Source organism: Hypomesus nipponensis, chromosome 22 (assembly GCF_054491055.1).
Source record: "Hypomesus nipponensis isolate SF chromosome 22, ASM5449105v1, whole genome shotgun sequence".
Lineage (NCBI taxonomy): Eukaryota > Metazoa > Chordata > Actinopteri > Osmeriformes > Osmeridae > Hypomesus > Hypomesus nipponensis.
Window position 1 is genome coordinate 6841338 of NC_140382.1, and position 11850 is coordinate 6853187.

At 50.0% G+C, this 11850-nt stretch overlaps 1 protein-coding gene across 2 annotated transcripts; it reads left to right on the top strand.

Annotated features, from left to right (window-relative positions):
- Positions 1-1264: 1264 nt before the first annotated feature.
- Positions 1265-11390, top strand: tmem38b (transmembrane protein 38B). Of its 2 annotated transcripts, XM_084687908.1 has the most exons (7): positions 1587-1688; positions 6515-6640; positions 8528-8684; positions 9084-9268; positions 9438-9525; positions 9638-9755; positions 10272-11390. In XM_084687908.1, the coding sequence occupies exons 3-7, from the start codon at positions 8578-8580 to the stop codon at positions 10536-10538; spliced, it is 765 nt and encodes a 254-aa protein (XP_084544034.1). In that variant the 5' UTR covers positions 1587-1688; positions 6515-6640; positions 8528-8577; the 3' UTR covers positions 10539-11390. The 2 variants fall into 2 exon arrangements, with proteins under 2 accessions (XP_084544033.1, XP_084544034.1); XM_084687907.1 differs by lacking the exon at positions 6515-6640 and having other exon boundaries at positions 1265-1688.
- The last annotated feature ends 460 nt before the right edge of the window (positions 11391-11850 follow it).

An 11850-nucleotide genomic window follows, 5' to 3' on the forward strand; every position in this document is an offset into this window, starting at 1 on the left:
GACCTGGAGCCTTCTGCTTGAAAACAGCACAGTAACTTGGACGTCATCTAAAATGGATGACAACTTTGCATTTTGAAGGCTGAAAGACACTTTAGGATGAGGAAAAGATTTCCTGAGATGTCCTGAGGTAGCATTCTGTGTGCGGTGGAGTAGAAACAACATTCTGAAAATGACGTGTCACATCCTGTCTGCAGTCTGAAACATTGACAGGCAAAATCACAACAATACAATACAACAAAACCTTTCATGTAGTAGAGGAAAGCTAATTGTTCACAGTGAAACCGACAGGAAGAATAAAAAAAGAATGTGACCTTCTGAGGTTGAAGAGGCCCTCTGGAAAAGTACCAGTGTGTGTGTGTGTGTGTGTGTGTGTGTGTGTGTGTGTGTGTGTGTGTGTGTGTGTGTGTGTGTGTGTGTGTGTGTGTGTCTACACCGGAGAAATGGTATGGATTATATCAGCTCTGCTCTACACTACAGCTCTGCATCACCACTGAAATAATTTACTGTTTTAGAATGAATGAAGGGAGAGAGAGAAAGAGAGAGGTGGGGATGATGAAGAGAACAAGGGAGGGAGAGAGGACAAGAAAGCAGAATAGAGAGTGGGCAGGGTTATCGAGCATAGTGGTTTAGTATAATTTATAACCCACTGCTATGCCTGCCTCCATGCTAGTCTCTCAGCATCGCTGACCGACACACTGTATGGACTGACGTTGCTACCTGGTGGTTATATATTGTCATTACAAGCTCTTGCTGACTGCAAATCATACTTGGGTTTATCCCGTTTGAGGTGTCAAGTGATATACGTATATTGTTTGTGTACGGTATCAACAGAAGAATAAAACAAGAGTGAATTCACAATTCTGACAACTGCTGGGCGCAGATAAAAAAGTAAAACATTGTCCTACTTCTCAAAACAAACCAAGCAATAGTATAATTAAGCAATACAGTGCTCCACCTTGCGGACAAACCGACTCATAGCAAGTAAGCTTCATGGATGGTAGGACAGCACTTCCTTATTCAAATCATCCGATCATAACTCATTTATTTTCTCACGTAGAATTAATAGTACAGAAAGTATAAGCCTACAGCATGTGTGTTATGTGAGTTATGTTTGTGTGTATGTGTGCAGCAACACGTGTGTGAGATTTCGTGGACCAATAGCTTCCCTTTACAAGGCACACACACAGATCTGATTGGCGACTCCTCACTCTAATTCCCAATCAGGAAGCCTCGTTGAACTCACCCTCATCACAAGAATGGCGGACGTTGCTGGAATTCCGCCGTCGAGCTGATGTTGGCTGTGATGATGCCCATCCCGCGCCATACAGATCGGACGGTGTCCCGTGAGAACTGCTAACCAGCTGTTGTGTTGGGCAGTTTGGCTGTGGACTAATAGAGAAACACAGCTGGCTGCCGGGGGGTGTCCAGAAGAAACTGCACGGTACAACGGATCGACCGCTGACTTCACTGATGCTCAGAATTGGAAGGCTGCCGTGACTTCCACACATAGGATTTAAAAAGATAGAAGCCCTACTCTATATTGGGTGTTGCAGTGCGAAGAAGTATGGATTTGTTTGGGCTTCTGAATTTGGACGAACTGTCCCATGGTTTGGCGGGTCTGTCAATGTTTCCGTATTTTGACATAGCGCACTATATCGTGTCGGTGATGTCTCTGAGAGAACAGCCAGGTAAGCTAAAGTATTAAACGCAAATTCAAGAGAACTAACGTTTGCTCACATTTCCTACTCAAACCTTGTCAGTTTAGAACTTTATGACCCTAGTTCTTCTTGAAAACAATCCAGAATCTGTTGCTTCGCACCAGTTCAGTTTCACCAGGCCTACATCAGTAAGAACATTAGGCTAATTAAATGAAGATTTTTTTACACAGCTAGCCTATATTCTATTCCATGTTGTAGAACACTGTCTTTGATTTTTTACGATTTTAATAACTGTGACAAGAGTATGACTCGCCCCCATTGATGTTTTTGTTGTTGCTGTGATATTAATAATCTTGAGCATTATGATTTAATCTGAATGATCTCCCAGATTTACTGCTACATGGACTGACACGTGAATAGGAGCTGTAGCTTGCAGTCTTTGTGCCACTGTTGCTACACACATGCTGCACACGCTCTCACACACACACATGCAGATATACACACACACACGCGCACACACACACACACACACGTACACACACACGCGCACACGCACACGCACACACACACTGTTGATCTGCACACTTACCCACTTGTGGTCAGGGTGTGGTCAGACACACACTCTCTACTGGGTGTAGAGGTGGAGACTCCCCCCTCTATGATGCAGTCGTGGACAACATCCACCAGGATAGACTTGTACATTATTGAACAGCCGTATCCTGCCTGTGGAACAAACTTGACCCAAATATGTATTAATGCCTCATATATTTCGGTACTCACAGTAAGACTATATATAGAACTTCACCCAACAATGTTTATCCTAGCTGTACAGTAGAAGCAGGGAAGAATATTTTATCTGAAGAGCACATGAAAGTCAAGGATATCCTCTTCCCGGTAATTAACTTAATAGCACTTAACCACTTTGAGTGATTAGCATTCGTCGAAGGCAACTACAGTATCTTACTCTGTATTACCCATGTAATGTGACTCTGTGATATAACATTCTTAACTAACCATACTCCTATTGTACTCGAGCTTTAACCATGAGACGTAGTGTCTGTTATGTCACTCTGCTAGTAGAAAGAGACAGGTGGACTTTAGTACCCTACATCGACCTTTACACGCTCACACACACCGTCCATTGTGCTATTTTAGACAGCAGTGTGCCTCGCAAAGCATCCGAGTCATCCTGAACCTTTAACCCCCCATCCTCTACCCCCCCCCCCCATCCTCTACCCCCCAACTCAACACCCCAACACCCCTTATTCTCCCATCCTCTGTTCCTATCCATCTCCCTGTGCCCCCCGCCCCCTCAGAGCACTGAGCTTGAGACATGGCCAGGGGGAAGGGAGGGGAGCGAGACCTTTGGTGGGGGGGGGGGGGGGGGGGGGAGGGGGCACAGGGAGATGGATAGGAACAGAGGATGGGAAAATAAGGGGTTAGCTTAGTTTGTCTGTGAGCGAGTGATTTAGGGGCGAGAGTAAGCTAGAGAGAGTAGTGATCCCCAGCCCCCCCCCCCCCCCCCCTCCCTCACTCAAAATATCCTGGGTTGGTCAACACAATACAGGCTCTCGTATCACGTTTCTGTTCAAGTGTAGCCCTCCGTGTAGAATACCTACTGTGTGTGGATTGTGTGGTCAGAGAACATGATTGGATGGGAAACAATGCTGTATCATGGGACTACCTCGTTGTTATGATCAGTGACCTATGATGCTCTTTTGTAAAGCTCTCTCTTGGAAGTCACTAAATGCCTACATGTAAATGTATCAAAGGGGCACAGGCTGTAGTTCCATGGTTCTCACGGTTACTTCTGTAGAGGATCTTTAGATAACAGGGTCATGGATTTTCTAACCTGACTATAGTATTGAGACACAGAGAGACAGTTCAGTCTGAGATGATTAGATAAACCTAAAGAACATCATACACAAGCACCACTGGGCAACAGACTTCAAACAATCTTTTCCCCAGAAAGGAATGGAATGTTCCAGAATACACAAATTAATCTCCCTCCTTTCTCCTCTCTCTCTCTCTCTCTCTCTCTCTCTCTCTCTCTCTCGCTCTCTCTCTCTCTCTCTCTCTCTCTCTCTCTCTCTCTCTCTCTCTCTCGCTCTCTCTCTCTCTCTCTCTCTCTCTCTTTTTCCATATCCTGTAGGTTCCCTGAGAGCTGTCTATATTTAGATAGAACTGGTCAGGATCTCCACCATGCTTTCCTTGACGTTACATTTTTCATGACGATGACATGTATTCCGTTATTCAGTTTTATAAACGAGCTCCCAGGTCTTACTCCCTGATGCTAACGGTTCCAGGGCGACAGTGTTTATGCTGAACGTTATTCATAACTAGTCTCTGGAGTCAGAGGGAGTTCCAGAGTAGAGAGAGGGTACCCCCTCCTTATTTTCCACGGCTGTCTTTTAATTGTCTGTGATGGTTGTGAAGACCGTTCCCTCAGGGAAACATCAAAGAGTGTTTTGAAGCAGGCCTAGTTACTAGTGAGCAGCTCTGTAGATTCAGGGTGCACCCAGAAGATCCAGGCTGCATCTCAACAGTCTCCTACCAGCCTCGTCTCGTCTCCTAAACATCCCTGCACTCATCTGAAAGGAGAGCTGGGAAGGAAGGGTGGAGGGTGAAGGCCTGCCAAGGCCTGTCTTGTGTTGCTATAGAGATGAAGGAGAGGAGAGGAGGGCTGTCTCACTATTGAGATGCAGCCCTTAGTTAGCCCATGATTGCTACATTCCCGTGTTTGTGTTGTTGAGCTGAATCTGCCCCCCCGACTTGTTGAGTAGGCTCTGACTACTAAGACTACCAAGTAACACAATCAAGAGACTGAGGTTCTATAAAGTTTAAGACAAGCCTGCAGGCGAGTACGTAAGTGAGAGAGAGACCGAGGCCCATGTGTTAAGGCCTTAGCCTTGGTGAACCAAGCCCCAGTTGGCTCATGACATTCTTCACCAAGGCTCTCGACTAAGTGTCTCCAAACTAACAGTGGTTACATCATTCTCCTTATAGATACTGTGTACAGAAAGAATTGCTCAGTCGAACCACTAGATAACTGGCGCACATTGGTACTCGCTTTTGCTCTTTCCTGCTACAAAATGATTGAACCAGGTACAAGGTAACAAGGTAACCAGGTTACCAGGAAACCAAACGGTCAGCGTGTCGGACAGAGTGCCTCTTCCTCTTAATAATCAGAAAAGCTGCGGACTGTGCGGACTGCTATTTCTCACGCATGACAGCGACCAGTACATGTCACATTCTGATCAAACATCCTATCGCATTGACTTATGTTAGACCTTACGCAAAGAGTTATAATCACCGGGTCCATCTGGCCACTTCCTCATGTGTGCACAGAGCGAGAGAGAGAGCGAGAGAGAGAGCGAGAGAGAGAGCGAGAGAGAGAGCGAGAGAGAGAGCGAGAGAGAGAGCGAGAGAGAGAGCGAGAGAGAGAGCGAGAGCGGGGGAGAGGGAGAGAGAGAGGGGGAGCGAGAGAGGGAGGGAGAGGGGGAGGGGCAGAGGGAGAGAGAGAGGGGGAGCGAGGGAGAGGGAGGGACAGAGGGACAGAGGGACAGAGGGACAGAGGGACAGAGAGACAGAGGGACAGAGGGACAGAGGGACAGAGAGACAGAGGGACAGAGAGACAGAGAGACAGAGAGAGACAGAGAGAGACAGAGAGACAGAGAGAGACAGAGAGAGACAGAGAGAGACAGAGAGAGACAGAGAGAGACAGAGAGAGACACAGAGAGACAGAGAGAGACAGAGGGACAGAGGGACAGAGACAGAGAGAGAGAGAGACAGAGAGAGAGAGAGACAGAGAGAGACAGAGAGAGAGCATGTGAAATACCACAGCCCAGCTCCAGCTCACACCTCCCGCTCTGTGGGCGTCTCATTTGACTTGTAAATGTCCCACTGGTGAGAGCCTGGCCGTGTCCGAGGCCCTTAACGACGTCCTGTGACGCCATGAGCCGCCTGGATCCTCACGGGTTCACACGGAAACTTCCTCTTTTGGCCCTTAGCCCAGCTGTCCAAAAGCAACAAGTGGTTTGGTGAACTCCCAGGCTCCACTTCATCAGCTGTGTGCTGTCAACCTTCCGGATGTGTCCAGCAGGTAAACACTGCGTCTGGGACGCAGGACAGAATGTGGGGGAAGTTTCCATGACCAACTACAGAGTCAGACAGTTCCTCTGCTGGGATGTGTTTAGCTCGGTGGTTAGAGCACTTCCCTGCAGATCAAGACAGTGCAGGTCAATGTCCCCCCCAGTACGGTAAAAGTCGGGTAGAAGTCTGCAGAGCACTGAGAGACAGGATCTCCAGGCTGAACTCTGTAGTGGCACACTAAGGCATGTGTGCACCACTTCATCTTGAATTCATGAATGGTAAATGAGCCCTCTGGATGCAGGAGTCTGTCTACTGTTTAAACTATTCTATTCCTCAGTGCACCAACTCAACTCATTAATATTGGATTGGCAAGTAGACACCGTAATGTTTCCATTACTTGGAAAGACCATTTCCAAGTATTATAGACACCAATACATTTATCAGTAGATCGTGTTTGGTGACTAACTTGATCTAGCAGCAAGGCCTGGTTTATATTCTGTACCAGTCCCACCTGTATGCAGCCTGCACTGTCTGCTGCCTGGCTAGCTGACTGCTTGCTGGCTGCCTGCCTGATCCTTACTAACGGCCCACCATTTCAGCACCCAGTCTCTCTGGAGCTAATCTGATACTCAGAATACTTTACTGAGAATCTCTTACATTTGAAATGATTAACCTTGAGTACAGTGTTTTTTCTTTTTTGAAGACATTGACTGATCCCAAACGGTTCCATGTGACCTCTAACCCCTTGCCTTTGTTTGCTGTAGGTCCGGTTGGCTGTCAAGTCAACCCCCTATGTAGGCCCAGTAGGTTTGCCCGCTACAGTAGGGTACACGCCCAGTCATTAACGCCCTGCTTCCGCCGCTGTTCCAGGTCATGTCTCTGCTAGACAGGTAGGCTCCACACCTCCTCCGCTGGTCACTAACGCCGCAACCATCCCATCTGCATGGTCCATCTAGTCATCATCTAGACTCCCAGATGATGCGGGGGAGGTGGTTCGGGGACCACGCTGACCTGGTCGAGTACCACAGGGACGAGGCCTGCAGTAGAGACCCCTCCCGCCTTGCTCCCCAGCCCTGTCCTGCTTCAGGGACCCCTGCGTGCTGGCTGTGGGCTGTGCTCCCCCTGGGCTCCAGGTGGACACCTTGTTCCCTACAGGGTGCTGCTGGCATGGAGAGCACCAGGGGGCCCTGTGGGCCTGGCCGGTTCGCTGGGGCGCGGCCTCAGTTGAGGGTGTGCACGACGGCGGTGGGAGAAGGGCTGCCGCGTGCCGTGTTTGTTGTTCTCGTGTTGATGTGGACATAGCGGGCGCTCACCACGGTCTCTGTTCACCGTGTACGCTCACATGAGAGCTTGTTGCATAACCAAGTCGTGTGGGGTAAAGCGAGCAGAGACACCACCGGGCTCACGCGCTCTCTCTCCTCCAGTCAAGGTTTTAGCTCAGTTTGATCATGTGGTGCCAGTTATGTAAACAGACCAGGGGACAAATGCCTGTCAAACCACTGTCCCTTTCCCTCCCCCTCTCTACTTCCCCTCCCATGTTTCTCCTTACTTCCCCATTTCCCTCCCCCTTCTTTAAATCTTCCATATCTACTCATGTCCTTTCCTCTGCTCTTCTCTCCCTCTTAACTCCTTGAAGCCAAGTTTCTTTGTTCCTAGTGACAGCAGCAGTGTCGTGTGTGTGTGTGAGTGGTGCCTTGCAGACTTATCCAGGAGTCCCTAATCTGGCTCTAATCTCTCAGATTACCGGGCTGGTCCCGCAGGTCTGGGTTAGTCCTCGAGGAGAACACCATACAGGAACTGACAACGAGTACACACACCCGGAAGGGCTGGTCTAACTGGTCTCCCTGGCAACCACCACTTCCTGTAGCTGTGCGCCCTGTAGTGTGAGGGTGGGAGGGTGTCACGTGTCACCGAAGGTGATATCAGCGCTGTGCTTCCTCTAAGTATGCAGGGTGTGTTTGTTGGCCTGGCAAGGTGTTTGTGTGGTTTTGCTGACCTTGACCAACGTCCTGTTTTTTGGTCATGCAGTCGATGACAGACGAGGTCTCCTGCGTCTTGGTGTAGTTCATGTTCACACTGACTGACACCGTCTGAGGACTTTGTGTCGCCAGTGAGTTTTGCTGAAATACAATGTTTTTGATACATGTTGTCTTATACTGCGGCACACTGATACAAGTATCAACTCTGCGCTTCACGGATTAGGGGGTCTGGAATGAGATACGTTCTAGGACACAGTGCAGCCTCGAACGATGTTCTAGAATTGAGATATTCTCAGCTCTCTCTCTGTGACCCCCAGCACGATGTGTGGACCTACACCAGCTTTAACACACATTCATCTATCTAACCAGGAAGGAGGGAGTCGCCGACAGAAGGAAGCTTCTCCTCTCGGGACAAACTGCTGACTGACTGTGTGTGTGTGTGTGTGTCTGAACAGCGCATGGCAACTCACCCTCACGCGCGCCCACCTTTCTCATTGTAACCACCGATCTCGCTGCTGCTCATGGTGACAGTGTTGTTGACAGCAACGACATGTCGCTCCATGCCCCAGCAGTGGACACTTTCTGACATGGCCCCAGAAAGGTGACCATTGACTCACTGAAAGATGACCACAATGATTGTGACTGATGATTGTGACTGGTGATTCTGACTGGTGATTCTGACTGGTGATTCTGACTGGTGATTCTGACTGATGATTGTGACTGGCGATTGTGACTGATGATTCTGACTGGTGATTCTGACTGGTGATTCTGGCTGATGGTGGTGATGGTGTCCCTCAGGTGTGCTGGAGGTGTCGAGGAGGAGCCCTCTGGCCTGCTGGTTCAGCTCCATGCTCTTCTGCTTCGGAGGGGCCGTGCTGTCGGGCCTCATGATGGCGGAGCCCCTCATCGCCCCCCTGAACAACTCCACCAACGTCCTGCTGGCCTCCCTCATCTGGTGAGTCACCCCCATGGGCTGGGGGGGGAGGGGGGGCTTGCAGACGGCTAGGGTGAAGGTGCACCCAGCGAGGCGAGGGCGAGTGTCCTTCGCCGAGGAGGTGTCGTGGCGGAGGCTGAGGAAGCATGAGAGGGGTAGAGGGGTAGACCTTTAGCCCTCACTGGACCCTAGACTGACTGAAAATCCCTTCATGGACGTTCAGCCCTTCGAGCGTGGCGCTTTGCTGCCCTCTAGTGTCGAAGGACTAGAGTGCCTCGTCGCAGCCTGTTCGCGGCACGGATAAATGCTCTGTCATGTTGGAAGCAGGAGGAGTGCCGTGTTCAACAGCACCCTCTGCTGTTGAAATTGAGGTAGTTCAACTTCCACAGGTAAATCATTGCGCGTGTGTGTGTGCCTCAGGTACCTGGTGTTCTACTGCCCCCAGGACGTGATGTACTCGGTGGCGGCGGTCGTGCCGCTGCGGTTGGTTCTGACCGCCATGAAGGAAGTGACACGCACCTGGAAGGTGCTGGGCGGAGTCACCCAGGCCCACAGCAAGTACCGAGATAGCCTGCTGGTCATGGTGGCTGTCGGCTGGGCCAAAGGTAACACTGCCCTGCCTTTGGAGGTGTCACAGAATACACTGTCCCTCACAGGAGGAGACAACAGACCGAGAAGCACAACAATATATCTGCTCCAGCTGGAACACATCTGTTATGATATGAGATACATCCCACCTTTCCAGTAAGTGTGTGTGTGTGTGTGTGTGTCCAGGTGCGGGCGGGGGCCTCATCAGTAACTTTGAGCAACTCGTCAGAGGGGTCTGGAAGCCAGAGACCAACGAGCTCCTCAAGATGTCCTAGTAGGTTCTCCTGCTGGCCCTCCTGCTCCACACGTCTCAGATCCCATCCTGCTCCGGACGTGGCCCCTATCTCACCTCTCCTCTGTGTGTGTGTGTGTGTGTGTGTGTGCAGCCCCACGAAGATCACCCTGGTAGGAGCGGTGCTGTTCTCCCTCCAGCAGACCCAGTACCTCCCCCTCCAGAAGCACCACCTCATGCTGCTCTACACCGTCTTCACCGTGGTCAACAAGGTCAGACGCGCGCTACACACGCCCACGCCTGCTCTGTGCCATGAAGGTGCAGCGCCTGCCCCCCCCCCCCCGAGGAGGCGCCCCCCCCTCTCTCTCTCGCTCTCTCTCTGTCTCTCTCTCTCTCTCTCTCTCTCTCTGACTCAGGGCCGCTGTTTCTCCATGGCACGCCCGGTTTGCATCAGCTCTGTCTGCTTGCGTCAGACGAGGTGGGGGGGGGGGGGGTGAGGGGGGGGAACCCGCCTTCATCCTCCTCTTCCTCTCTCTCTCATGTTCGCTCGCTGCTGTCACCTCTCCAACCTCCACCTTCTTTCATCTCATTCAAAACGCTTTAGTGTCTGTCTCCCTGTTTGTAGTGTGATGATGTGTCGAGCCACACGCGCACACACACACACCTGCACGCAAGTCACACACAGGTGCACGTACAGGCAAACACTCACCTTTCTCTTCATTTCTCTCTCTCTCTCTCTCTCTCTCTCTCTCTCTCTCTCTCTCTCTCTCTCTCTCTCTCCCCCTCAGACAAGGATGATGCTTACAGGCTCCTCCTCCTCACCCTTTGCTCCGATCGAGTCAGCCGTGTACCAGACCCTCTTTGCTGGCTCCTCCCCCTACTCCGCCCTCACCTCCGAGGCCACGCGCCCTGCTGGCCAGGCCCCAGTGGATAACGGCGCGCAGGCCAAGACCCTGCCCACGGAGGACGGCCTGAACGGGGCAGCGAAGGCCGCGACCAATCAGAAGGGCTCCCCCAGGACCAAAGACCCCCCCGAGACCAAGAAGACTGACTAGCGACCACAGGGTGGGGCGGAGCTAGCTAGCATGAGCTAAGCTAGAGGGCTTTACAATGCTGTTTACACTGTTCTTAATGTAGTGTTTATAAGGGAGTTGAAGTGCACGTGACTTGATTGGTGGTTGGTTGATTATTTTATTTATTTTTGCATTTCTACTGTAGCTCGATCCTCTGTTTTAGTGTTCACTTGTTCTTTGGGCTGGATCCAGCACTTTCAGGCACCTCAGAAGATGTTTATTTAGTTCACTCAGTAATATCAAACCAATGGATGCCCCCAGTGTGTGACAGAAGTGAAATGTGCCCCAAATACTGTGTGTTCTTGACTGCTGGGTATTTTCATTGACTCTGGGACCGGCCTTCTATGCTGTTATCCACTGTGAGACTGGGGGAATTCTCTCTGTCACTGGGCTGGTCTGATCCACACATGCACACGCACTCGCACGCATGCATGGAGCTATTTTCAGTCTTTGATTATTTACAATGAATGGATTTTATGGAGCTACTTTCCTGCACGATGATAATCTTTTTTCCTAACTCTGTGTTGATTTGATCTTTCTATCTAGGGTTTGGGTGGATGGGAGACCTGCTGGTCTGGGAATGTTGTGGACCTATGTGTTTCCTACTGTGCTCTGAAATGAAGAATATTTTTAAAAGAGAGAAAATGACTGTTAATAATTTATTACATTTACGTACTCAGAGGATTTATTCTATTTATATACTGAAGGTAACGGCACTTGTGAATGTAAGAAACTTACAATGGGATGTTTTTTTTACTGGGGTCTGTTTCCTTGTTGGATGCTTTTACAATACTGTTGAAATTCACAGGAGTAAAATTTTTCACATGCACTTTACTACTGAGCGTTTGTCTCCCTCTCTTTATTCTTTTGTATTTTTCATTTTGGTTTGTTGGAGCTCTGGAATCATTGCTGATTTTTGTTGTGTGTGTGTGCGCGCGTGCAGGTATGTGTGTGTGTGCGTGAATGTGTGTGTGTGCTGTAGTCTAAGCAGGGTTTAACTACTGAGGTGGAGGAATCGTTCCCCCCGCTCACCACCATGGGAGACGGGAGTGTTGCATCATGGTAGCATCAGACTACTGGAGACCTAGCAGCTGTGTTTAACCAGCTCCGAAATATCCCGGGTATCCACGGTGTTACAGCAGCCAGGGAACAGCAATTAGGAGGCCATAGAGTGTGTGTGTGTGTGTGAACCCTGTGACCCTTGGGGAGTTAAGGCCACATTAACAGACAGGGATTATGTCCCCATTGACAGATGCAGGTGGATGACAGCACTCACAAAACCCTCTCAGACAAT

Coding starts and splice junctions, on each gene's coding strand:
- tmem38b (XM_084687907.1), top strand. CDS start 1,565: ATGGATTTGTTTGGGCTTCTGAATTTGGACGAACTGTCCCATGGTTTG. Junction 1,689..8,527: donor GTCTCTGAGAGAACAGCCAG/GTAAGCTAAAGT, acceptor GGTGTCCCTCAG/GTGTGCTGGAGGTGTCGAGG. Junction 9,269..9,437: donor GGCTGTCGGCTGGGCCAAAG/GTAACACTGCCC, acceptor GTGTGTGTCCAG/GTGCGGGCGGGGGCCTCATC.